The sequence below is a fragment of the Thunnus maccoyii genome, chromosome 18, assembly GCF_910596095.1.
Source record: "Thunnus maccoyii chromosome 18, fThuMac1.1, whole genome shotgun sequence".
NCBI classification, from domain to species: domain Eukaryota; kingdom Metazoa; phylum Chordata; class Actinopteri; order Scombriformes; family Scombridae; genus Thunnus; species Thunnus maccoyii.
The window spans coordinates 13,775,955-13,803,194 of NC_056550.1; the positions used below are offsets into that span (position 1 = coordinate 13,775,955).

Consider the following 27,240-nt stretch of genomic DNA (forward strand, 5'->3'; position numbering starts at 1 on the left):
ACCTCATCTCACCTTTGATAGCCCTTTCCTCGTCAGTCACTAATCTGCTGACTTTTGGTGGCCATATAAGACATCTGTGCAAAACCTTTCTACCATCTCAAAAACATCTCTAAACTCCACCTCACTAACCCTGTCAGATGCAGAGAAACTTGTCCATGTCTTCATCTCCTCAAGACTGGACTACTGCAATGCAATGCGCTCTTCACAGGGATCCCTGGCAGGAGCATCGAGAAGCTCCAGTACATTCAGAACTGCCAGGATCCTGATGAGAATGCGAAAATACGAACATATAGCACCAATTCTGTTTTAATTGAACTGGCTCCCTGTCTCCTTCAGGATTGACCACAAAGTCCCGCTACTCACATACAAATCCATCAACAGAAATTCCTAACCATCTGAGGGCAGCACAAACCCTAGTCTCTTTTTATAAAAGGCCTAAAATCTTTCTATTCAGGAAGGCTTTTTCATCTCAACTCTTATTTTCTTTATGTTGTGTGTTCTATGTTATTAATACTGTAGCACTTTGAGTTTCACTATGAATGAAAAGTGTGGTACAAATTAAATGTATTATTATTAAATCTACTGTGAAATGATGTCAGAACATATCACAGTATTTTTAGACTTTTATTTCACATTTTAATGCCCTTGTAAGATGAATGTCCAGTCATGGTGACATTTGGACCTGCTGTTTCAACAGTAACGGTCATAGCAGTTTCGGACATAATACTAACAGGAAGAACTTCTTTATTGCAGGAGCCAAGAGGTATTATGTGGTGATGTATACTGAATTGCAGTTTTTTTTATATATTTCCTCTGCAGCCACCTGTAATTGTAGAGCAATGTGTTTTCATATAGTATGAATATCTCAAATTTTGCCAGTCCTTTTGAAAAGGTCCTCAATATTAAGAAGGCTTTTTGTAGCAATATGGGCAAAAACACTCAATTGCAAACATATAATAGGCCCAAACATATGGAGAAACAAAATCAAACGAATGCATAAATCCATAATTGAAATCACATGCAAAAGAATGACAAGAAAATCAAACACAAAAACAAACAAAACAACAATATTCTAGAAACCAAGACAATTTAGGCTACAGTGGGATTGTGTGTAAGAAAACAAATTTGGTACCCAAGCCGCAGCCCTTTAGCAAAGTCCCACCCTCTTAGGTTTTCACAGGATATTGTATATATAAGAATAAATAAAAGCTATTGCTAGATCCCAAAAAATCCAGTAGTCAAAGCCTAGTAAGAGCAAACACATGCACTCACTTTTTAAAATCTTATACTACCAGACATCAAGATCCATTGTACGTTAATGCTCTTATGCTCCCTTTTTCTGTTTGTCATTACTGCATACTGACATGACTTCTGCCAGGGAAACAAGCCAGGGAGTAACATTCAGCCATCGATCAAGTGTCAAATCCAACCAAACAACAAAGTATAAACTCAATGGTATGATTGTGCATTCCCTTTACATGAAGGGATAAGGGCGTTCAGGAATGGGTCCGAGTAGACAAATATGGATCCAGGCACAGACAGAGCTGGGGCAGAGGAGAGGAGATGGGAGGGTGCTACACACCCACAGCGTTTCCGTTTGCTTGCTTCGGAGGCCGCGGGGGGAGTGGGCTGCGCGAGGAGCCAGCAGGCGGAGGGTGAGGGGCGCGAGGAGCCTCTGCTGAGTTCCCCCTCACACTGATGTGCTCCCATCCTCCCTGGAAGTCAAACATACATAAATGACTGTAAATACCTAAAAGTGACTGTTAGAAATACCCCTGCATTTGCAAATCTGGAGACATTCACAGCCTTAATGCACAGACATTCTCATAACTATCTGCAAACAAAATTGCATGTAACTTGACCAGGCCACCAGTAGGGGCAGTTTTATTATTTATTTGCACTATTTTATGTCTAAAGGATACATCTGTTGATATTCGGAATTGTTCATATTGTTCATAATTGCACATACAGTACACCTTCCTGCCGGAAATACTCACTAAACAACTAAATGTGTATCAATCTGCACTGGAAAATAGTCCTCACCAACTACACTATTTACCCCTGTTAGAGTAACGTTTGCTAAAAACTGCAGGGCCCACCTGTTTTAGTTGATTATTTAGCCTTTTTAAAAAATGAAACTATGTATTTGTGAGCTGTTTTTAAAGATTTATGTCTTTAGCAGGAAGACAAGGAGAAATAGGCTTGAGGCTGAGAGCCAAACCTGGGTACAGAAGTTAGAACGTTTTGAGAGACGGATTAACATGTTGCTGGTTTTGGTCTTTTAATGGGATTTGGTGACAAAAAGAATAAAATGAATAACACTAGACTTATCCTTTAACTATCCTTGAGAGCCAACAGTAAAAGAAAATATTATTTCACAATGTAGACATAAACAATATAGCTGTGTCCTATAATAATAATTTATAATACACATAGGTCATAAACAGGTCAACAAAACCACGTGTTCTTTGTTCTCTTTTTCCTTAACATTGTTGATGAAATGTGCATTGCAGGGCACATGACTTAATGATCAGGGACTCACCCCTATACCATAGTCCCAGGACTGGCCCTTGGGTTGCATGGGTCCCAACCCCAGCCTGTGGCAGACAGCTCCAGGAGTCTCAGCAGGGAAGCCTGGAACCCCGTCTGCTATGATCCACACCTGGAGAGAAGGAAGACATCACTGAGCCAAACACCAAATGGGTAAATCAGGTTACGCCATCCTCACTGTCATTTAGCTTTCAGAGATGATTACATTTTAATGTCTATGGTAAATACAGTCATCACAACTAATTTCCAGACCTCACTTCCTGTCAACACCACAGTATGGTAGGCTGTAGAAATACAGACCTGGTCCAGTGGTCCCACAGAAACCTTGGTGACGTTGTTAGAGATAAGTTCCCAGGCGGAGCCCTGAGGGTAGCTCGGGGTGAGGCCCTGTCTGTACCACAGGTTACCTAAATGACACCACAGGAGTTTATTGCCATTTGAGTCATGGTGACCATTTTTAAAGGGTTTAAAGTCTTGTAACAATAATTTAAAAGAATATATGTGTCTATTCTACTCACTGTTTTCATCCACAGCAAAGACAGAGGTCCGACCCACAGACAGCTGCCTAAGGGTCTGCTTTGAAGGTGAAGGGATGTGGTACCAGCATTCCCCTGTAGAGGAACAATAACTCTTATATGGGTGCATAACAGATTTCAACATCTCGACTTTTTGTCTTACAGATATAATTTGTTGTAATATTATCTGTGAGTTTCACATCTTAAACTGACCTGCAGGGTTTTGCTGGGACACAGATCCTCTGTAGAACACAGCTCCATCCTTGGCGATGGCCCACACCTGATTTGCTCCGCCGATGGAGATGGACTTAAAGGGCTGGTCTGTGCCTACATGTAGCCAGGAGCTGCCCTGTGAGATCAGACACACTGGAGTTAGAGAGAAGTGTTGTTTTCAGCAATGATGTTTGCAGAGAAGAGCCAAATTAAATTAAAACAAAATTACTGTTGTTTTAACATTGCTCTTATCCTGCTGCACACACTGTAAGTCTCTCATACTTAAGAGCTAGAAGCAACTGTTCATGTATGCTGTCAGAAAATTTTTCAACAGGTGTTCCTCACCGCAGGGTTTTGGGGGCTGACTCCCAGCCGACACAGGACATCTCCCTTATCACTGAGGGCCCAGACAGGGACCTGCTCCATCTTGCTCTGGGCCAGGCATGGCATTAATGAGATGTCACTCAGAGGGATGGGTGGGACCTGCTGCCACAGACCTCTCAATGTGATCTTACACTTCCTGTATGCAGAACATATGATCATTGTGATGTTGTAAAAAAAACCTGTGATTTACAAACTGCAGAAATGTATGAGAGTGTGCAGATTACCGTGTCCATCTTCTGCGACGAACAAAATCTTTCATGGTTTTGTGGCCATGAAATGTCCTGTAGGAAAGAGATAAGTCAAACGAATAGCACATATGTCTTTCTTACAATGTTTATTTGTCTTTGAGACAACACACTGACAAACAGTTGTTACATACACAGGGAAGTCTGCAGCGTACTGCCAGCCTTCTTTGTCTGTCCCTCCTGGGACATTGTAGTCCACAGCCCACTCTGACACCTGCAACACAGGTCAGAGTATTAAAGGGTGATGAAACAAGAAATAAAATGTGTATAGTGCAGGGATTTTGGAGGGATTGATTCTTAAGATATCACCTACCCACGACCACTGAGGGGAGGGTGGGTGTGTGTTGCCTTTAGTGCACTCTTTCAATCCGCTCTCATCACTCCACATAGGGCGGTCGGTAGGAAGTCCTCTGGAGGAGTGAGCCAGAAATTCAATTCAAAGCATCAATAAATACACGTGCAAAGATCAAGAATAACTGTAAAAAACTTTATTAAACAGTGTAAAAGATGAGATGGTCCTACTTGTCAGAATATCCGGTCATAGGGTTCCATCTTTGATTCTCATACACATGTACACTCCTGATGTCGATCTGCTGGTGCAACTGAACTGCATCTCCTGCAACAAACAAACATGGACAAAAATGTAACATAGGCAAATGAACAGTTATATATATGTGTATTTGTGAGTGTGTTTGTGTATGCAAGTCTCTACAGCTGCAACACATGAGAAAGTCTTGAACCATGCTCAAGCAACCGCTCACCAAACTACAAGCTGTTAGCAAGAAGTGCACTGATTCTCTCTGCATGACTGCTAGTTAATTCTTGTAATAGAATGTGACAAAAATATGACATTAATGATCATTTATTATAATAGAATATTAATAAATATAGTTATTTAATGTGTAAGTGATGCTTTCAAATAGTTTGTCAAAAGATGCTGAGCTTGAGAAGCTGTAACTAGCAAATAATTTGGTATGTTTACTTGTAATAATACATAAACTAAAAAAAGGACTGGGCCCAAGTATTTCAAAGGTTTTGAATTTTCATTCTCGAGTGAACTATTCCTTTAAAGATGTGGGGAACATATGGGTAGATGTCTACAGGGACATGTTTACCCGGGGTGGGCGGTTGCCCATAGTGCCCACTGTAGACCCAGGCGGTTCCATCCCACCCGATGCCCCACACCAGTCCCAGACTGTTAGACTCTACACAACACAGGTGACCCGGGACCTGCCGCCAGAACCTGCAGCACCATACAGCGGAAGCACTCATTGTTAGCCACAGTATTGTAAGCTCACATTTTAGCAGAGGAAGACAAAATGCCACCACATACACACAGTATGGAAGAGATAGCAACACAACAAATCCCCACTTTCATCAGGCAGCACAGTGTGTTAGCATGTTTAGTAACATGTTAACTTGCGTGTACCAGAAGTAAGAAAATGTAGACACAAAGAAGTGATGAGAAACCACAGACCAAAACAGAAACATAAAGCAAAAAGACACCATTTGATATCAGTCTCACATGAGGTCACAGGCCAGTGTGTGTGCAGCGGCCTCCAGGGAGAAGGACGGCTCATGGACCATAATGTCTCCTTTTGAGGTTGTGGACCACAGGGCCTGTCTGGATGGGGGGCCTGTGATCCCTCGACACTCACAGCAACAGTCAGACAACAGGCTCAACTGAACACACAGCAAAAACCCAGAAACAAAAAGGAATGTGATCAGCAACAGATTTTCGCGAATAAATAATCAGTGAAAAGTAAAAAGATGACAAACTTTCAAAATCTGCTTAACACACTTTTCACTTTAATGTTTGCTGCATGCTCTGCTTGCTTTAAAATGTTTCTTTTTTGGTGTTACTGTGTAATTCTGACCCAGTCATTCATGTCCTTTTCAGTTTGTGCCGCCAGGACCAGAGGCCACCTCTCTTTGGTCCTTTGAGCTGTGTACACAGCAAAGGCATAGTGGCAGTCCCTGAGCACTGGAACCAGCGCCGTCACTTCATTTATAAACACATGAAGGTACTGAAACAAGGAGAACAAGAAAGAAAATGAAGAGAGAGAGTTGATGCACACTTTTGACAGGTCACATGGTTGTTCACAAGATAGTCACCTGTCCAGTTAATAAAATACATGATGTAATGTTAGCCTGTGAATCTGTTACTGTGCCCCATTTTAATGTATTGAAAATCAAATTTGACCTTTGAGAATTTAAATGGCAATGACCGCAAACAGCTAAACCAACCTTTTTCTCATCATATTGTGTGTAGTAGACAAAGAAAATACTGTCCTTCCTGCCGTCAGACTTGGTGGACTGCTCCAGAGCGACGCCCACATCCACCCACCGCTGAGGCTTCCAGTCTCTCCACCAGCGCAGCGCACCTTTACGCACCCACACCGACTGATGAGGGAAAGAGAAAGGAGATGGGACCAAATATGTACAAATATGAGGCATGAAAATGCATCAAACAAATGTCACATAAAAGTAAAAACAATCAGTCTTACATTGCTCCTTTCCAGCGGTTTCTTGTTGATCTCCTCTCTGTGTTCCTGCTGCTGCTGCTCGCTCCAGGCTGCTGATTGGACGGGCGTCAGTGACAAAGAACTGGTGAGAGGACCTGACAGACAGACACACAAGTCAGACAGTCATACAGACAAACAACCATAGAAATAACACATACAGTGTGTCTATACACATGTAACAATTGAAACACACGTAGACAGACAATTTACAACATTCAAACAACACAGATATACAGATATAAACTGGTATTTTTCCATGAGGTGGTTACATTATTTTGTGTATCATCATTATATCAACTCACCTGCAGATTTTACTACCTTTTTTTTTAATTTATCTAACTCGTGTTTTATAATATTTTGAGTAAATACTTAAATCTTGAAATCATTGCATACTAGTTGTCTGTATACCTGTAGGACTGAGCCAGCTGATCTGTGAATTCGCTTCTACATCGCAGCCTCCACCGGAGATCCAGGTCCAAACTGGCCCATCCTCTTCCCCAACACCCTGAGAGGTCTCCAGACCCAAGGCATAGGTGGCACCAGCGCTGCCTTCGCCCGATGAGGGCCCCGCCGCCCGTGCACTTCGAGCTGCCTCTGTCCCCTCCAGATCCACGTTACTCCAGGGGACGCTGTGTCCAGTGGCTTCAGGGGTTGGGAGTATCGGGGCTAGTGAGGGCTCCTCAACCTCTTCCTGAGGTATCTCTGCGATGGACGGTTGGGGCGTGGAAATTTTTTCGCGGTCCGAGACCAGGCTGTTAATGAAACTGTCGCTGGCGGGGATGAAGGGCTTGGGGGCATCCTGTTGGGCGGTTAAGGGAGTGTCTTCTGTCTCCAGGGGAAGTGTAGGTGTGTCAGCTCCCCCTAAGGGGACTACAGCGGGGTCTGCTGCTTCCAGGATTGGGGTGTCATTAGTGCTGTTTTGCGGGTCAGTGGGGCCTACCTCCGAGTCCGAGTCAGTGCAGCTCAAAACTGAGCCTTGAGAGGCCTCTGTCAGCTGTCCACTAAACTCACAGTCATCCCTATTAAACAACACAGAGAGAATCAAAAATAGATGAAAACAGGTCAGAAATGATGGGAACAAAGATTACATTGCGAAACCATTTATACATCTCTATATAAAATATAATTTGTCAATTAAAAGATTAATCTCAATTATGTATACAGACCTGGGCGGGATAAGCTCTTTGCTATTGCCCCACTGGGCAGAAACAGGTATCCAGCCGTTCCCGCTTGGTTCAGATGGGGTCACACCCATTCTGAAATACAGGCCGCGGTCCTCGCCGACTGCCCAAACCTGACACAAAAAGAGAGAAGAAAAAAAAACTTAGAAAATAAAAAAGGTGAAACATAACAATCAGAGACACACACCTGTTGAACATCTCATTATTGAGCATCAGCATCACAAGAAGGAAATTCTGTTGCAAAATAAAAATGGATAAATACATGTCAAATAAAATAAAACATAACTTTTATTCACTCATCAAAGATACATCAAATGCACTAATAAGACACAGGCAACTGTTACTTTATAAGGTCATATACTGTAACCCTGGCACCTGCCACCTCACACAAGCCACATCCATAATTGCAGCCCTGAAATATGAAATATGGGATATGATGACGACGCCTTGGCCAGCTTCTAATTAGGGAGTCTCCCATATGTGAGGCCAGTGGGAATACAGTCTGGGGATATATAAGGCTGGTCTTGAGGTGCTGCTGCTGAGACATTGGCTGGAACGGCTGGCTATACTCGTGTTACAGGGCAGCCGTGGGTTAAGGACTTGAGGCTAGAGGTAGAAGGCCTGGGGGAGGGGGACAAGGGGTGAGAGACCGAAGGGGAGGAGGTGTGAGATGAGGGTTTGCAGTGCTAGCAAAGTCCTCAGCAGTGTGATACAGAGTGAAGCCCTCTCTGCCCTGACCCCAGCCCTGATCTGGCTCGTCCTGAAACCAGATCCAAAGTGAGGGTAAAGTGAATCGGTCAGAGGGAAAGCAGGCTTGGGTAAAAGCTAGTTACAGTAAGGTTTAAAGAAATCAAAAAGGGTGGAATGCTTAAGTAAAATGATATACTTAAGAATACATTAAGAATACATACATTGAAAATCTGTCATATCTTGACTGTAGTGACGTTACATAAACACAATTACAATGTAAAGTTGACTTTGCTGTTGTCCAGTAGACTCTTGCATTATACCTAAAAGGCGAAAATCATGTCAATCAATTATGATGAAATTTGCAAAAGAAGTCATTTAACCTGGTCATTGAGTCCTACATCCACCATCATCATCTCCCCTCCGATGCTGATCCATCCTGAGCCACAGGGGTTGTGGGAATTCACGCCGCGCCTGAACCACACCTGGATACATGTGCACACCAGTCAGAAGTCAAGATATTTTACCACCACAACGAAACACAGATATTCATGGTCTAGTACATGTGAAAAGTACTGACTCACCTTGTAGTCTTTAGTGACCACCCAGACCACACTGACTCCAACAGCCACATGAAGTGCTTCAACCCCCTTTCCTGGTGATTCCACCTCTTCCCATGATGTGCCTGATAGAGGAAGAAAACACTGTTCTGACACAACATCAAGTCAAATGCTCATCTAAGCAAACTGATGTGGTAGTTTAAGTTGTGTTTTCTAAAAGATGCTGCTCAAATTACATTTAAAATTAAACCATGACATTTGACTTTTGAAAAATAAGTGTTGCTGTTGTTTATCTACATAGGGTAGTACGTGTCTAGTCTGAAGAAGAGTTGAGGTGAGTGATTAGTTTGGGGGATAAATGTGAACTACAGTGGATGCTGACCAGTTGGGCTGTCCAGGCTGAGACCAGTACGGACCAGCAGGTTCCCATCCCAGAGTAAAGCCCACAGCAGGTCTCTGGGACCAACCGATATCTGAGCCACCTCCTTGGGCACTTCTACCTCCTCCCAGCTGGAGCCCTCTGGGACCCGAGGTTGGATGCCCTCCCTGAACCACACCTGGAGAGTAAAGATAAACTCATAAGACTGGACTTTGTAGGATATGGTATGACATGCTCCTTGGAATAAAATACAGCCATGATAAGATAAATCAAACAGGATTTACTTGGCTCAGAGAGATCTTAAAGTTTGACTCCATACATTATATGATGTCATGCTGCCCCCATGTGGCCGAAAATGATAAGTGAACTGTTACTGCAGCGGCAGCCTGTTGCTACAGTATCCATGGAATGTTATATAATTCAAAAAGGGGTGCTTGAAATCAGGGTTTTGCACCTGAAACTTGTACAAAAGCTTATTTCCAAACACAACTTTTTCAATTATATAAACTGTTTCATAATCAACAGTGTGTTTGATTAAGACAGATGAGGCTTTATTAAAGACCAGGTGTTGTAAATGTATAAATCAAGTGTGCAACAATAGTGTAGAAGTCATTGAGGGGGAAAACACACGTTACTGTGAACAAATGTAGGATATATTCACTGCTGTGACATAATTTCAGGAACTTTTACAATCATTCAATCTTTTTTTTATCATTTATTGTTGTTGCAAATTCTCAAAACCAGAGTGGAGCATGAAATTCTTCACCTTAAATTGAAAAAAGATAAAGAAAATGAGGAAAAAGAGTAGGTGAACTTCACATGCACCAACTATTGGTCAAGCAGACTGACCTGTCCTTGCTGGGACACACCCCAGAGGTAGGGGTACCTTCCAGACTGGTCACTCATCTCCCAGCCACCACAGCTGATGTCACAGAGCGGCAGCGGGGGTTTCCTGGGATTGTCCAAGGGGATCTGCAGAAGGACAGAAACTTGACTTGAGTCTTCAATCTAACTACTCTTCTCTGATAGTATTTGACAGGATTAGAGTGTGAGTGTCCAAACCTTTGCCCAGGAGCCTTGTGCTATGTATCTTCTGTAGCGGATCCAACGCCTACGACGAACACAAGAGTTCCACTTCTTATCTGGGGAGAAGTTAGCCGGGAAGTCGACTGCATATTCCCAGCCCTGAAGAGAAACAGAGTGGGCACAGTATGACTAAAAATATATATTTCATCAATCAAAATTTGAAAAATAGCAGAAACAGAAAGAAAGACAGCTATAAAGAAATAAGGAGTGTGTGTGTTCGTAATGGCATATGTCGGCTCTCACCCCAGTCTGGCTGGGTTCTCCTCCACAGCTCTGATCCACATACCAGTCTCCTTCCCACTCCCAGCTGCGGGAGGGCAGCTCGAAGCTGTGGAGCGGTTGGGGATTCATCCCGGTCACGTCGCTCCACGGCCAGCGGTCGGTGGGCAGCAGCGTGTCAGTAAAGCCATCCACTGGATTCCATCTCTGAAAACATACACATACAGAGAAACAGCACTTAAGCATATCCCACACACAGCTGTCTACACTTTAAGTGTGACAACATACAGCTTAGGCCGACCTGGTTTTCATAGGTCTCCTCCCGGTAGCGGATAGGGGTCTCGTGGGGCATCATGTTGAGGTATACATGGTGGTCACAGCCGATGCCCCAGCAGCGCCCCTTCCCCGCAGTGACGCGCTTGAGCTCTAGAAGCATGTCGTCGGTGCGCTCCCATCGCTGGCAGGCTGTGGAAACACTGTACACCCTGCCGTACACATCCACGGCCCACAGCAGCGTGATGGGCATGGTGGCCCCTGAGCAGAGACATGAAGATAGATCTCATCCATTCAAGCTGCTTAGTATATTTTGACTGTGTACTTCAGCCTTATTGATATTCTGAGGAGGTAAGGCCAGAAGTGAAGACTACATTTGCATGAAGATTCATCCTTGAACAGTGACCGCTAAGACTAGGGTGATGAAATTTCTTTGGTTACACTCAGGATTCAGAATTTTAATTTTATTTTCAGAAGTCCGCCACTAAACTGAGAAGGAGAATTAAGTCTGAGTTTATTGTGACTTTATTTTCAGGTTTCTAACTTTATTCTTAAAACATTCTTCTCAAATTCCTCAAATTCAAGTTCTCAAAGATCAAAAGATTTAAGGATGGGTTCACAATTTTTCAAGTTGTCTAATGGTCAGGTGCCCATATGAACACTGAAACTGTTTTTGCTTATTGTAATCATTCCTCCTGTTCATACTGGCTGTTAGATCCCTTCCTAATGCACTTTCAATGTAAATAATGGGGGACAAAATCCTTCAGTCCTTGTTTTGTGTAAAAATGTATTCCAAAGTTCATCTGAAGCTTATATAAGGTTTAAGCAGTCTATATTAGTCAAGTTGATATCTTCCAAAGTAATAGTCATCGTAATAATAGTGCAAAATCTCCTCTTGTTGTTACTGTCCTTCTGCTGCAGGGAAACAAAAAGAGGTAATTTTGTACTAAAAAGACTGCAACTTTGACAGATATCCACTTGGCAAACTAACTCAAGACTGCTGAAGCCTCATATTAGCTTCAGATAAACTTTTGAATACACTTTTGTGCAAAACAAGGACTGTTTGTCCCCCATCTCTTACATTGAAAGTGCATTAGGAAAGGATCTTTAAACGGCCAGTATGAACAGGAGGAATAATCACAGCCAACAAAAACTGTTTCATGTTTCAAATGAGCGCCCGAATATTGTTTCAAGACAGACTTGAAAAATTGTGAACCTGTTCTTCAACGTTAGAATAAAAAAGTGACAGGACGGTTTTAATTTGAAATCTCTGACCGGAAGTTGTATTTTCATTCTGGCTGGCTGACTTGACACTTGCTTTATCGACTGATACTAATCCGCTATAGTACCTACTGCCTGACAGCCCCTATGCCTCGGCTGCTGCTATCCATCCAAACAGGCCTTTATTCGGCTCTTCTTATTATCTCACTTAATGTGCAATGGATCCAAACCATTGAATGAATGAAGCATGAACTTCATTCTCTAAAACAAATAGGCTGAACCAGTGGCTGTAAATAAAGACTGAGAAGACCGTGGAGTCATATCACATTACATAGTTGTTGTGAGACTGCAGTATTGTAGAGTAAACTTACCCTGCAGGCTGCAGATGAGCTTTACGCGCACACAGGCGCAACAGTAAAGCCTGGATGGAAAACACTGAGGGCTCCGACACCAGCCTACCTGAATATTGGTATCCGATCCGCTGTTGTCAAGGGAGTATCAACAGACGCGTCATGACATCAGGCGCAACAGCCGATACCTGTCATCTCGGAGGCCCATGCTATAGTAGGACACATTCAAAATCAAAATCAAATAACCACAGAGGAGGTTGCTGTGTATGCGATGCGGCGTGATGACACAGATAGCTGATATGGACTACGCAAAGTCGGCTATAAGCTGTTTACATGTCCAGGAGGCAGGCAGCACGCAGCTTTCCCTCTGAGATATTCAAAAGCATTGCAATTACTTACATATAAGGCTCTGTCGCGAGCAACACCTTTGGATTGAAAAAGTCATTCATACACATTCCCACTGTGGTAATTAATTCCCATTCTGAGGCAGAGGAATGCTCTGTCCAACTCCAGGTCCGCAACAGGAAATGGAGGAAGAGTCGCTCTGATTGGTCGAAACTCGGCAGGAGTGCGGGATCTCTCTCGCCTATTGGTCAAACACGGGAGACCACTGACATTTCTTTCTCCCAATGGCCGCGCATATTTCAATAATTAATTCAGCGCCAGATGAATTATTGAAGCGCAAGGTTGGTTTTACTTGTTAGGAACATTTCATCACAAACCAGCACGAAACCAGGAAATGTGTTTAAAGCAGGAATAGTCCGAGCTGCTGCTACTGCACAGACACAGCCTGGCAACATCGATGAAAAAGATGGAAATAAGTTGTCAAAGTGGTGCACAGATACTTGGAGCAGAATTTATTGGCAACTTTCCTAAATAACTTGTTGTTTGGTAAAGCAACAACGAGCACCTTGGATAGCTCCCTCATCCCCGGGGGTCCCAGGATCAGCACCCTGGACAGCGGTGATGGTGCAGAATTTTTTGAAATGATCCACCTGAGCTGCAGGAGGATGCTCTAGATCAAAGGTGGCCAACCATGTGCCAGGAAGAACCAACAGTCTGCAGGATTGCATTGCAGCCATCACCTCAGCAGGTGATGTCACTGATGAGATCCTGGTGTTTGGATGGAATAAAAACCTGTAGACTGTTGGCACATGCCCACCTCTAGACAGACTAATCTATTGGCAGTGGTGGAAGAAGTATTCAGATCCTTTTTTAAAGTATAAGTATAAAAATGTAAAAATACTCCATTACAATTAAAAGCCCTGTATTTAAAAGTTTACTCTAAATTACCTTACAGTAGTAAAAGTACAGACTTATCATTGGCAATGAGTACTGCAGAAAATGGCTCTCATGAGTGTTATATTATTAGACTGTTAATATTGATGCAGCCGCGCATAAGTATAATTTTACTGCTGGAGCTAATTTTAACTTTAAGTTTAATACAGTGGTTCCCAACCTAGGGTTCGAGTCCCCTGCAAAGGGTCAAAAGATAAATCTGTGGGGTCCTGAAATAATCAATGGGGTAAGAAAGAAAATACAAAGTTCTGCTCCATACATTTGTATTCATTTTTGGACTTTTCTATAATCTTCACTTTTTTCTTTTTTTTTTTTTGAAAAAACAAAACAAAACAAACAACAAAAACGCTTCTTTAAGCTTCAGACACTTATTTAAAGCTAAAACATCTGATAAGTTTAGAGGTGAGATCTCTTTGGTGGAAATGCAAACAAACCCTATAACCTACATCTGACAAGTGGCCTCAATGTTTTAGGTTAGAAATCAGTGGTTTAACACTACACAATGCATTGTATTTAATATAGCTTATCATATGTTTTTGTCATGTAAAATATGAATCAAAAAAGTAACTTGTAACTTTTCCCATCAAATAAATGTAGTAGAATAAAAAGTACAATACCTTCCACTGAAATATTGTAGACATATAAAGTATCATAAAATGGAACTTAAAAATACTTTTTACAAGTACTAGTACCATTTTCACCAAAACTTCACATCTTAATATTCTTTTATATCAGTTTCAATTCATCATATAGCCTTGTTGTGCTCCAGAAGACTTCAGGTGCTGTAGATGGAGGCACAGTAATCTGAGCCACTGCTGGAATAAAACACAAGAGAAGAAAGTGGTTCCATCAACATTAAACATGTGCAAGAAACTCATGAATAAATGACATGTTTTTCAATAGCTTCAGAGTGTTAAAGGGTCATTTTCATTTCTAAAATATTTTTTTTTACTTCAACTAACACATTTACCTCTTTATTTTTCATTTTAACATCTAATTATGGCCTGGCCCTAATAATAATAATAATAATAATAATAATAATAATAATAATAACAATAATAATAGAATTAGAATAAAAGTATTTTCCTTGTTTTGTAATTTTTCGCATAATTTTGTTCTTCTGGGTATTTTATTACCCATAGATATGATCCCTTTGCCGGTTTTATACTACTTTTGATTGTCTGGGTTCCATTATCAGGAAATATTCACGTTTTTAAAATATCATATTGACATTTTATTCACTCATACACTTCGGCTCTGCAGTGCACTGCATGCAGCATTACAGCCTTTTATTTCCATGAACTGTCTCTTTAAGAAGCCTTTCTGTGCGCAGAGGCGCTACAGCAGCTCATCACATGATTCTTCTCTTGTGACAATCCAGACAGAAAGGAAAAGCCTTTCTGAGTTCCAGCTGAGTTATAAGGTGCTGTGATGACAGATCACTGTTGTTCTGGTACCAAAGGACCAACCGCAAGGAGGGAAATGGAGTTAAGTTAACCATTACCAGACTGACTCAGATCATTCCTGTCTTTGAAGCGGACATTTGGTAAATATTTGGGGTTGTTGCGCCGCCAGGGACAAAGTTGGCGCATGGAGAGGGACGAAGTTTCATTTTTGCGCAGCGTCTTTTCTTTATTTTCTTTGTTTTTGTCGCCACTGCGTGTCAACCAACGTCGCACGGCTTTTCGGACAACAAAGGAGAAGTAGCCCGAGTGCAGTTTTGACCCTTTCTATCGCTGGCGCATTAAGTTGAAGGCAGAGAACGAGACAAGTTGAGGACGCATTACGTCGGGAGAGATGGTGGACAGCAAACCTCTTCTTCAGGACAGACCACCCGCCTACAACACCGTCCCCGGGGCGTATGAATACGGCCCGCAGCAGCACAGCTATGGGGCCATCCCCCCTCCGGCCCCGCCGCCCTACCCCTACCCCGACGGCCCAGGCAAGTAGCTCGGTTAATGTCGCACACTTCCAACACGGTCCTCACGTTTGCCAGAAAGTAAAGTACCCAGACTGGAAGAGAGGGGTCACTCCTGCACACTTCCGTCTTCGTTTAAAACAAAGCTTGTTGCTCGCTTTGTTTTGACTCAGAGTCTGGGAACGACATATAGTGTTTTTTTTTAGAGGTGTCCGAGATTTAATGTACAAATATGGAGAAAGAGTAGCAAATACTTTTGTTGATCTGATGCTTCTGTTGCGCAAGCGCAGTATGGCGATCGCGACGTCTGTTATTATATTATTCTACAGACCAATGTCTTTGCATAAACTAGAAAACATTCGCCTTTCAAGGACAGTTCTCCATAACTGCTGACAGTCATAATCTGAATGTTGTATAAAGGGTGCCATAAATGCATCAAGGAAGTTACGCCGTTCTAAAATTAAGCATTTTTTTTTATAATTTCCTGGCAATCTTCTATAATTTCCTGTTTGCATTCTCTGAAAAGGAAACTGTTGCTGTAAAGGAATAAACATTGTAAACGGTGTACGTAGACACAAGTACAAATCAGAGGTATTTATCTGGCAGAAGGTGCGTTGACAAACGGGGCATGCAAGTGTGGTTATGGTATCAAAGTTCACTGACTCACATAGATATCACTCTAGATGTACACTTGCTAAAAAGTCAATATGGTTTGAGTGTGTCAGTGAAATTAACCACTGAAGCACCAACCCTCCAACATTCACCTCTGATTGTGTCATGACCTATTTTCTGACTTTCTCCAGCCAGCTGATATTAATCAGATGTAATTATTGAAGTCTTAGAGCTGTTTTATTATTCCTTGTAACCAATAATAATCCCAGTCTCTTTTAGCCCAATTAATCATGTTATCCTGAATGTTCAGGAGCAGAAAAACACTAAGTACATTCTCACAAAGACTTTCTATTACTGCATTAGCACTCTATAACATGACATTTGCACAAACTATACCAATAGACCAATTCCAGATCATACTGGACTAACGCTCAATTTAACTTGACTTTGAGATGGCAAATACCAACCGGTATGATTGTCACTAACTTTTGTTCTATCGGTGCTTAATTAAGTTTATTAGTACGTTGTGCTCTGGAACTTCCCACTTCAGTACTATCTGTGTTGCTGTGCCTGTTCACAGTGAGCCTCTGATTGTGAATATGCGTCACTGCTGAGTGTGCGCGGCCCCTCTAAAGCAATCACATTTACACTGATATTCACTCGGGTTAAAATTAAAAATGAAAACATGATATGGTGATCTCTTTAATGATTTAAAATGATATAATTATTTACAGTACATGTTCACACTCATCTCCTTTCAACCACAGGGTACCCCTCAGCCCAAATGGCCCCAGCTGTATCCCAGCAGCCCTACGGTGGAACTTACACCATCATCCAACCGTCTGTAGTGGTGGTGGGAGGCTGCCCTGCCTGCAGGTGAGTACACACATATACACTTTATCATAGTAGTGACTGCATGTTGTTTAAGTGTCCTACTTTTGTAAGAACACTGATAAACATGCGCAGTTACAGTTCATACAAGAATAAATAGAACATGAGGTACAATGTTCACAATTATACACCGAGGATAAAGACAGTAAAGCACCAGTTCACTTAATTTGTCCACTGATGAAGACCATTCACTGCCAACGAGTGAGGTCTCTCTTTCATCACGTGGGTAACATGAGTGTCCCATGCTCACTGTGACTAAGCTGGTTTCTTAGCTTAGATCCTTTTGAAGCTGCCATCATCTGTTTCTGTCTGTGTTTCTTTATTTTTATTTATATATTTATACTATCTATATGTGTATGTTCATTGCTCCTACTATATGTGTATTCTGTCAGGGCTACAGTGTGAACCAAAGTTAAGAGGATGTGACTCTCAGTTTTAGAAAAAAAAGTTTTACATTGGTTTCACTATGTCTGAGTCAACATCCTGTCAGTCGGATGATTTCAGCCTCAAACATGTGACGGGGCTGGTCAGGCCACACAGGGCCAAAGGTGACTGCAGGACACAATTCAAATGGAAATCAGACATGCTCTTGTGCACTAGTTGAATTTGAATAATGAGATATATTTCCAGGAAGTTAAGGAACCAGGTGTGTAGGTTTATGATTTGCTCATTGTCACATATTGAGCAATTACGCTGCAAGTGCAGATCTGGTGGTTTTACTTGAACTGAAAGTTAACGTGGTTATTTATGTGCTTGGTAACTGTCTTTTTATAGTTACATAGTTACAAATACGGCTGCAACTAATGATTATTTTCACTATCGATTCATCTGCTCATTATTTTCTCAATGAATCGTCTTGTTTATATCAAATGTCTTGTGTTGTCTCATCAACTGTCCAAAATCTAAAGATATTCAGTTTACAATCATGAATGACACAGAAGAGCTTGAAATCCTAACATTTGAAAAGCTGCAATCAGCAAATTTTTAGCGTTTTTGCTTAAAAAGTGACTAAATGATCATTCAATTATCAAAACAGATTAATTTACTGTTGATTAACTTACTAAAACGGGGTTGTAGTGTAGACTGATAGAGCTGCAGTGAAGATCTGGGTATTTTCTATTAATACAGCATGAAAATCAGCAGTATCAATATTTATTAAGCAGTTGGTGATGGCACACTTTTAGAAATGGATGCAAAGCAGTACTGATACACATTCATCTTATATATAAGCATCATCCACAGTCACATTGACTAAGACACTGGTGTTTCTTTAATTCTTTTTTTCTTACCTGGCTTTAGTTGCTCCACAAATCACTTTTTTTTAATGATCTCATGTTTCTAAAAGTGCAGTGTTGCATGTTTACTATATGTAAAACTTTCAGTGGAGTTGGAAGAGGCCGGCACAGTTTTTAGAAGGCATTTGCATTATGATCATGTTGTCTGTGTCAAAAAAAGCAAGTTCCTGGCACCAGTGTACAAAAAAGTTGTGGAAATGCAAACACATGAGGAGGCACAGCAGCACCTAGAGTGGTTCAAATATTCATTTATTATAAATGTTAATGGGGTTCATCCAGTTTGTCACTGAAGCACAATCTAATATTATCAGTGTAATTAAGGCACATTATTTAATCTATCATCTAATTATACATTGCTCTGTCACACCCTTTCATAGCATTATCAGTAAGTGTTTTCCAAAGCGGCTTTTCATTTCTCATCTCTCACTGAGGTCGAGGTTGATATGTTGCCGGGCCTCCAGCAGATTTACTGGCCTCGCTGGTCGGCATGGTGCAGTCATGAGACCACGGTTAGCACTTTGTTTACCGTGACTCTGGATTAAAGCTGCTCAAGCTCACAGCCTTCAAGACAAATTGCTTCATGTTTTGATGAGTCGGTTATTTTTATCATCAGATATTTGTCACACAGGGCAAAAAACTTTCTAGGTTGTACTTCCCTTTTCTCTTAAGACATTTTAATCTTTTTGCAATGGAATTTAAAATGCAGCATAAGCCAAATGCTGAGCTACCTTTATATCTCACATACCGATGCAGAAATCAAGAATTTGTAAAAAGAACTTCAAGTACCGTGGGACTGGGGGAGAGTGGCAACTATCTGACTGCTTTTATCTTGTTGGTTCTTTGTTTCTGTCTTTAGGATGATTAAAGGATAACTGTTGAGATTTTTAAAGATTTCTATCTGTCTCTGGTCTCTGCAGTGAGTCTATGGGAAAATAGCACATTTTTACGCTCCTCAGCCAAAGCTGATTTTGAATGGGACAAGTGAAGACATTGCAAATTGAACTTTTTGTTCTTTTTAGAATGAGGTCAGACTCACACTGAGCAGTACCTTCCTGATGGTTGATTAGTGTGAAATGTCAGGACATGGTTCAGATTGAAGACAACAGAGACAGACTGCAGATAAACATTCAGTAAACTGTTGTTAGGACTGTGTGATCACTGACAGCTAAACAGGCACAAAACCGAAAATTAAAAATCCTACATCAGTATGTCTGTTCAATGTTACCTACTTATCCTTTTTGGTGTGTGTGTGTGTGTGTGTGTGTTGCAGAGTTGGTGTCCTGGAGGATGACTTCACTTGTCTGGGGATCTTGTGTGCCATCTTCTTTTTCCCGCTTGGTATCCTCTTCTGCTTCGCACTGCGTCAGAGAAGATGTCCCAACTGTGGCGCCACCTTCGGCTAGAGGGACCAAACCACAGCTCATGCACACGCTTGTGCTCCCCATGCACACAAACACACACACACACACACACACACACACACACACACACACACACATACATACACAAACACAAACACACACACACACACACACACACACAAAATCCAGAATTTTTGTGTCTTTCATTTTGTTATCTTCTCTTAATATTGCACATTGCTGTTGCCATTCTGTTGTGTACAACAAATGATCAAGATGATATTACTATGAATTATGATACGAGTTTTTATTAGAGGCACGTGTAAAAAAAAAAAAAAAAAATAAATAAATTTAAAAAAAAATCAATTTTCATCTGCTAGTTTAGGATATATTCTAGCATATGTTAGTGTCCAGCTGTTGTCAGTGCCTTCACTACATGCTGAGTGATCATCAGAGATTCCATCAGTCATTTCTTCTGTAGATTTTTAGCTCAGTTATCTGAGGATCTGAGCAGATTCCCTCATGTTTTGTCAAGCCAGAATTAACCGAGGCATCTTTTTTTTTTTTTTTGTCTTTGCTGGCACATTGCGTACATATTTTGGGTTAACATTGTACTTAGTAACATTGTACTCATCACAGCATCTGTGTAAATCACTGATATATTAGCTTTTTAAGGAAATGCATCCCTATTTTGAAATGTTTTGTTCTTTTTTTTGGCTCAGTGTGAATGGAATATGACATGGAATAACACAACCAGTTTAAGAAGATGTGTAAAGATCCTTGGATGTAAACTGTCCCAGCTGAAACAACGGACTTCTGTTTGACAGAAAGCCTGCAGCATTTTGTTTATTTTTGTTGGTATTATTTCTAGGGGCCATATTTGCACTGACCGTTTGTTTGATGATTATTCTGCTAGGTTGTGTTTTTCCAGGGCCAATGCAGACCTCAGGTACATACAATCTGAAATGCCCTCGACTTTACAACCTCAATCACTGTTTGACTAAGGACTTCTACTTTAAGAGGACTCTTGTATTGAAGCGTGGACTTCTCCTTCAACGAGTGTCGCTTCAAGGACGCATGCTGAGAGTGAAAGCCTCAGAAATCTCTCAATAATGTGTATAATCTCTGGATTTTTATCTTAGTACGCTACTGTGTGACAAGTCGCCCAGCCCCATTCCTCCCAGCCAGACAATCAATCGAGAATGTCTATGTCCCTGTTTCTGCAGTATCTCCATGTCTTCGTCTTCCATCACAGCAAGATGTTATATAATTGTCCGCGGCAGAAGAAAAAAAAGAGATATAAGTGGGTGGGAGGGATTTTAAAACGTCTTGCTTTAGAAAACACACTACGCACGCTCTTATGATTGAGGTTCTTACTTTTTATATATGAGTTACTGTAATTAAAAATGAATGCTACTCAAGTTTGACTGTGTGCTTGATTTCTCCATGTAATACATTGACAGTCGAAGTGATTCTTCACATAGATTAATGCATGATAAGGACATCAAAATGACACTGTTGAGATTAATTGTGCATGATAAGAAATTAAACAGCAAATTGAAGAAATAAATCTTTATTTTTCATACAGCAAATTGAATTCTATTAAGGGTGTAATGAGGGTCAAAGACCAAAAAAAATATAGACACTGCGGGCTTAAAATGCCATGTAGCGGAAATGATTGCACGGTCTATGTGAAGATGAGGTGATTGTCACAACTCACATCCACAATTTGAAGAAAGCAACAGGTGAACGATATTTTTACAGTAGGTATGTATGTGTCATTAAGGCAAAGTCCTGTCTGTGTCATATAATTCTACAAAAGACAATATTTATAACATCTGTTGCATAAATGTGACAAAAAGGTTTTATGGATAAAGATCACTTGTGTTCCTTTTTGGATGCATCGCTTTAAATCATCTGCAATTGTCTCTGTTCACAGCAACGGCCGGCAACATCATTTGAATCAGTATCGACACTGAGTAGCAACATTTTCATAAGGACTTGAAGGTGAAATGTTGGGGTCCTCAACAATACATTCTTCTACTGTCCTATGGCAACAGAAAAGATTTCTAACAGTCATTTTGACGACAAAAAAGCAACATCAACAGCATAAATACATTGCAATATTTTCTCTGACCATTTTTATTCATCTCTTTCTCAAGTGCAGGTAAGAATGTGGTCATTTAAATATCACCACTACAAACAGACAGAAAATAGACATAGAAAATATATATCTTAAATATATGAGCATCTGTTCTGTAAATAAAATGGTCCCAAAATACTTCCACATGAGAGTTTACAGCTCTAAGGTGGATCCCAGCTTCAAATGGCATTTTTTCCAAGTTTTTTCTAATTCCATCCAGACCCGGAGAAGCTGCTGAACAGTAGAGGCGGGGGGCTGAGCTGCATCTCCTGGGTAGATAACACAGGAGGGATGACAAGGGATTGTGGGGATCTAGGGTGGGTGGAAATATGGACAGATCAGATGACCGGTGCAGAGCGGTCGTTGGTGACGGTTGGACGTAGTCTGACTGTGGCGAATGGGTTCCCTCCCCTGTGAAAACACAGCAGAGATGAGCGGTGAGTGCATGTCTGAGCGAGAGAAAGACAGATCATCGTATTCATGTTCTTAAGCGACTTACGCGAGGTAAGCGGGCGGAGGTCTTGAGATGCCATTAGGCTGGTTTGTCTGAGGAGAAAACACAGATACATCATCACCTCTGAGTCACAAGGCCAACACTCAACTGTAATACAATATGTTGCACAGTACATAACCATGACACATTTGCACTATGAATACCTCAATCACCACACACACACACACACACACTTTAGGCTGCTGAAGGATTGGACACAGCGTGGGAAAGATCAACAAGCTGTGTCACATCACGAGACAGTGTGTGGAATCTCAACCTTCTGGAAATGCGAGTCTCAATCGACTGTATGAGTTTTCCTATGATGAGGCAGAGCCAGTGCCACTGTATCTGAACACAGACACGATGTGCAGGACAGGTTTTAGCACTGAGGACGTCAATATTGTCTCCTGAATTTAATAGTTTTTTTTCCCCGGAGAAATACAATTTTAATCGTATAAGTGGTTTTTACATATTTTAGCAGAACTAAGCCTATTAGTAACGTGTACAGCATTTATACCTTACAGTCCAACTCCACTCAAAAATGTGTTTTTCTTCTCATTCCTATAGTTGGATGTTTGAGTTTCACTGTGCAGAATGATGCATGTGCAGAGTTTGACACCAGAGGGCTGTTTTCACATTCATCTGCTGAGGGAGGAAAGTTTCTCTGTGCTCATCAAAAAGGTTAAAGGTGTTAAAGGCGTGCCCCTACGAGTATGATTTGTGACATCACAACTAGTTTGAAACCAATCCTGGCCCAGTATTCAACTTACACAAGTGTGATGTAGAAACCTTAGAAAAAAAACAAACAAGAATTTGGACATTCATAGATTCTGGAATTTTTAGAAGGACAGATGTGATTTTAAGGATTTTAACAACAATAACAAGAAACATAGCAGACACTAATTATTATTCAAAGTAGAGTATTTTATATAAAACATGTCTGGAGGAGAACTTTAAAATGTACCCACAATATAGACACCAAATCAAATGGGAAAAAGAGCATATGACCCGCCACACTTCAAATTATCCTAACCATGTGTACTTTTTAGGACTTGGTTACACCTTTGTGATTTACAACTTTTAGATGTATAAGAGAGACATCAAAAGTGACTGGAAAGTGGGGAACTTAGCAAGTTTACCTGTAGCCCAAATTGCACAAATATAAACATACAGACACACATACACACCCAAGACAGGCCAGAGTATTTCTATTAAATCAACTGAGTGTGGAATTCCTTCGAAAAATATCTATCATCCTGTCTGTGAAACACAGCAGAAATGTTAAATGTATGTAAAATAATAATATAAATCTGTCCAAAGTCACTCCCTATTTACTATATAGTACACTAAATGTCCACCATTTTATTTAATGGTTTGAATTCTGAGTGTGAAATTTCTGCACTATATAGTGCCCTCCAAAATCTCCACAATTTAACAAAAGAAATAATGTTCATGGCATGTACACTACTTTCTGCTATCAATCCAACAATGCAATGCATAGCATTTAATAGATGTGAGAATTAGTCATGTGACACTGGATTTGTGAATGAAAATGCAGAGTGACAATAACAATGAAGACACTTAATAGTGAGCAGTAAAATGAATAAGTGAATAAGTAATAAGTTAAATAGGGAGTGATTTCAGTATTGTAAACCGTAACCAGTTTGTCAGTATAAGTGCTTAACATACAGTAGATCTTCCTGGCAGCTGGGCCTGTTTTCTAGCAGCCAACCTGCAATACTGTGTAGAATCCACAAGAGGTCAGGAGTGGATAGAGTGACTGCTGTTGCTGTCAACAGTATTTCAGCTTTGCCCACAGCACAAGTCACTGTGACCACTGGTATTTTCCCACAGGCCCCAGACAGTTTCACATCTGTCTCCCTTCTACAGATGTTTACATTACAAATCACATAGCAATAATCATAATTGGCATGTTTCTTTATTCACATGCACTCCAAATAACATTCACTGTCTCTCTACTTTTGACTGCAGTTTAACATATAGTGGCTGCAGTCAACATGCTTACCTCACAGCTCAATCAGGGAACCGAGAATTTCTTCATCTCTATCTGTTTTGCTCTATTACACTTTGAGTATTGACAGACAGGAGTGTTTTCTTCCTTTTTCACTGACACGCAACTTAAAAGGTCAAAAAAAACACCTTTGTCCCTTTAACTTTCTTTGTTGAACTCAATCTCACAGATAAGTTTCTCTCTCTCAGTCACTCCTTCATCCTCTAAATATCTTAATTCCTTGTAAGTCCTTATCTGTTCCTCAACACAAAACACCAAACCAGTGAGGGTACATTTTTTGTCATGGTGACAGTACATTCCAGGGTAACCCCTCCTCCACCAGCCCCCAGGAAAGCTCTCTTCTTTCCTCTCCCTCCGTGGACCCAACCTCCCTCTTCTACACACTTCTCGCTTACTTCTATTAGTGCAGACGAACCTCACACTTTTGCACTTGCCAATATTTATCCGGAGCTAATTACCTGAAGATCACATGAACTGATGCAGCATGCTTAGATTACAAAATAATGGTCATCAAAGTTGCTCACTAACAAAACACACAAGCACAAAAATGTGCTCACACCAACATACAACCTCAGCCACCCTCTCATACACTGAGCTAAACATAAACCAGAGTATTAGTCTACTGTAACAGTGCAGAACTTTTTTCCCATGAGCGGGTCTTGGATTTATATATATATGTGTGTGTGTTTAAAATAGAATTCGAAGGTTTGTGAGTCACAAGGAATGAATGGAGGGTAAACTTCCCTGTAAGTAACCCCTATTTACTGTGGAAATAGAGCGAGGGACAGAGAGAAAGAGACAGCATGAGAGGTATGCTAAGTAAGACTGGTAGACAAGTGTTCAGATGTGGAGATAAACAGACAAACAATGACAACATAAAATGAAAGAATGAAGAGACAGCGACAAACAGGGAAGGTTGGTATCAGGTTCACCCAGGGTAGAATTCCAATCTAACACCAAGTCAGTGGTGGAGAGATGCAGGCCGGATGTAGACCGACAGGCCTGACAGTGGAGAGCACACGCGCGCACACACACACACACACGCGCGCGCACACACAAGAATGCTAATCGTTGTCTGCTTGTGGGTGTGGACCAAATTAGTTGTAAATAATAAATACTGTAGAGGCAAGAAAGAGAAAAGTATCTCTCTTTGCTATCTGACCGTGGAATCTCTTATCTGAGTCAAACATCACAGCCTACCAGAATAGCCACATTGGCTGTGAGTGTGGGTTTGTGTTTTGTTTTTGTATCTGCACTCTTTTGGTTGTCAGCGTCTCCGTCTACATCTTCCATGTATATACTTATATAAGGTTGGAAAGGTGCAAGAATGAACACATTTTACATAAAGTAAAGATCTTAAGGACAAAGTTGAAAACATGAGACTTGATTTAACTTGCAAAACAGTGATTTACGGCACGTTTTACATAATCATCCGATACATCAGTTCCAGTCTGTATATGTTAAAGATCCCCTCCAGACATGTTTTAAAATTTATATAAAATACTCTACTTTGAATAATTATGTGTGTCTGATATGGTTTTTCCACGAGTTTCCACAAAGTTAAATTATCTTGTTAAAATCCTTAAAATGACATCTACTCCTTTTCCCTCATTAAAAATTCGAGACACCATAAATATGCAAATATATTTCATTTCAGAAGTTTAACTGTTGGATACAAGATGTCTCATACTTCACTGAGCAGTCTATTCTCAGAGTTTGTGCTCTGGCGGTTTCAGGTTTCCACATCACACTTGTATAAGTTAAATATTGGACCGTGATTGGATTCTAAACTGTGATGTCACATATAGGCCCGCCCCTTAAAATTGGATTTCCAGTGAACACAGAGAAACTTTCCACTTTCAGCGGACGAATGTGAAAACAGCCTTCTAGTGTCAAACTCAGCACATACATCATTCTGCACAGTGAAACTCTAACATTCAAATGTAGGAATAAGAAGAAAAACATATTTTTGAGTGGAGGGGGACTTTAAGATTACAGTGAACTTCAGGAAATTAATGTAAATGAATGGTATGTATGGTCTAGGACCTAAATCTTCCATCTGTTAGAGATGAGTAAGGCTTGAATGACTGTACTTGTGAGTGTATATGATGTAGCCACTTTCACAACTAGTGTCTGGACACTAGACAAGCAGTGTCATTATGATGTAATGAAGAGAATGTGTAGGTGATCGTGCAGACAGTACAGATCCATTTGACCCTGACCTACCGCAACACATTCACATTTACCCAGCACAGCCTGGGGAGCTGCAAAAAGCTTTCGCAGAGGAAACCGCAACCATGGCTGATGCTTTGCATGGAATGCAAATAGAAGAACATTCGTGAAGTAAACTACAGCAATGTTGGCATGAGAGACGCTTGCAATAAGAATATCATATTATATGATAACTGCATGTTTACATTTGTGAGGATAGAGGTGTCACATATTTTGATGCCCATTCTGAGATGCTGGAAGGTTCACACCCATACTTCAAAGGATGGGTGGTGTGTGTGCACGCCCTGTTAACGACTTCAGTCATACAGACCCTGTTTTCATCTCTATCCCAATGTTACTGCTTTTTAGCAGAGTCTCCAGGAGACCTATTATCAGCACAAAAGGGAGTTTTTGTAACAAAGACGATATTCTTGACAGATACTCAGCCTCTATCTTCATCCCCTACAACCATGTGAGGATGAACAGAGTCCTGAGACTGCAGTTTTGGATAAGACTGGTTTAGCTTCTCTTACAAATTTCTAAAGCATTTTATTTCCTGAAGAAAAACAACAGGGTTTCTAGGCTTTCTTGATCTAAGTT

General features: G+C 40.9%; 3 protein-coding genes across 6 annotated transcripts in view; 1 reads left to right on the forward strand and 2 right to left on the reverse strand.

Annotated features, from left to right (window-relative positions):
* Positions 1 to 612: 612 nt before the first annotated feature.
* On the reverse strand, positions 613 to 16,957 carry tecpr1b (tectonin beta-propeller repeat containing 1b). 4 transcript variants are annotated; one of them, XM_042392814.1, is made up of 27 exons: positions 15,696 to 16,957; positions 12,788 to 14,499; positions 12,498 to 12,597; positions 10,846 to 11,078; positions 10,569 to 10,751; positions 10,302 to 10,424; positions 10,089 to 10,211; positions 9,243 to 9,417; positions 8,885 to 8,985; positions 8,684 to 8,785; positions 7,599 to 7,726; positions 6,841 to 7,451; positions 6,415 to 6,527; positions 6,155 to 6,310; positions 5,785 to 5,934; positions 5,433 to 5,590; positions 5,023 to 5,150; positions 4,430 to 4,523; positions 4,221 to 4,317; positions 4,042 to 4,121; positions 3,887 to 3,943; positions 3,624 to 3,798; positions 3,279 to 3,414; positions 3,069 to 3,161; positions 2,851 to 2,957; positions 2,543 to 2,662; positions 613 to 1,715 (listed from the first exon to the last, which is right to left on the reverse strand). In XM_042392814.1, the coding sequence occupies exons 4-27, from the start codon at positions 11,068 to 11,070 to the stop codon at positions 1,575 to 1,577; spliced, it is 3,576 nt and encodes a 1,191-aa protein (XP_042248748.1). In that variant the 5' UTR covers positions 11,071 to 11,078; positions 12,498 to 12,597; positions 12,788 to 14,499; positions 15,696 to 16,957; the 3' UTR covers positions 613 to 1,574. The 4 variants fall into 4 exon arrangements, with proteins under 4 accessions (XP_042248748.1, XP_042248747.1, XP_042248746.1 ...); XM_042392813.1 differs by lacking the exon at positions 15,696 to 16,957 and adding an exon at positions 14,936 to 15,024; XM_042392812.1 differs by lacking the exon at positions 15,696 to 16,957 and having other exon boundaries at positions 12,788 to 14,679.
* bri3 (brain protein I3) lies at positions 15,047 to 21,182 on the forward strand. The gene is made up of 3 exons (XM_042392866.1): positions 15,047 to 15,629; positions 16,985 to 17,093; positions 19,674 to 21,182. Exons 1-3 carry the CDS (start codon positions 15,485 to 15,487, stop codon positions 19,804 to 19,806), a joined length of 387 nt encoding a protein of 128 aa, XP_042248800.1. The 5' UTR covers positions 15,047 to 15,484; the 3' UTR covers positions 19,807 to 21,182.
* A 136-nt stretch (positions 21,183 to 21,318) lies between these two features.
* Positions 21,319 to 27,240, reverse strand: part of baiap2l1b (BAR/IMD domain containing adaptor protein 2 like 1b) — a 30,537-nt gene continuing 24,615 nt past the window's right edge. Inside the window, exons 13-14 of the mRNA XM_042392839.1 lie at positions 22,404 to 22,450; positions 21,319 to 22,315 (exon numbers count right to left, since the gene is read on the reverse strand). Of these exons, the coding sequence (XP_042248773.1) occupies positions 22,243 to 22,315; positions 22,404 to 22,450 (120 nt within the window). The 3' untranslated portion in view covers positions 21,319 to 22,242. The remainder of the gene's footprint in view (positions 22,316 to 22,403; positions 22,451 to 27,240) is intronic.

Excerpts from the sequence above, each read along its gene's own strand:
- tecpr1b (XM_042392814.1), bottom strand. The coding sequence starts at position 11,070 with ATGCCCATCACGCTGCTGTGGGCCGTGGATGTGTACGGCAGGGTGTAC. Across the intron at positions 10,425-10,568 it reads GAGAACCCAGCCAGACTGGG|GGCTGGGAATATGCAGTCGA; the intron begins GTGAGAGCCGAC and ends GTTTCTCTTCAG. Across the intron at positions 3,162-3,278 it reads GTCCCAGCAAAACCCTGCAG|GGGAATGCTGGTACCACATC; the intron begins GTCAGTTTAAGA and ends GTTCCTCTACAG.
- bri3 (XM_042392866.1), top strand. The coding sequence starts at position 15,485 with ATGGTGGACAGCAAACCTCTTCTTCAGGACAGACCACCCGCCTACAAC. Across the intron at positions 15,630-16,984 it reads CCCCTACCCCGACGGCCCAG|GGTACCCCTCAGCCCAAATG; the intron begins GCAAGTAGCTCG and ends TTTCAACCACAG. Across the intron at positions 17,094-19,673 it reads GGAGGCTGCCCTGCCTGCAG|AGTTGGTGTCCTGGAGGATG; the intron begins GTGAGTACACAC and ends TGTGTGTTGCAG.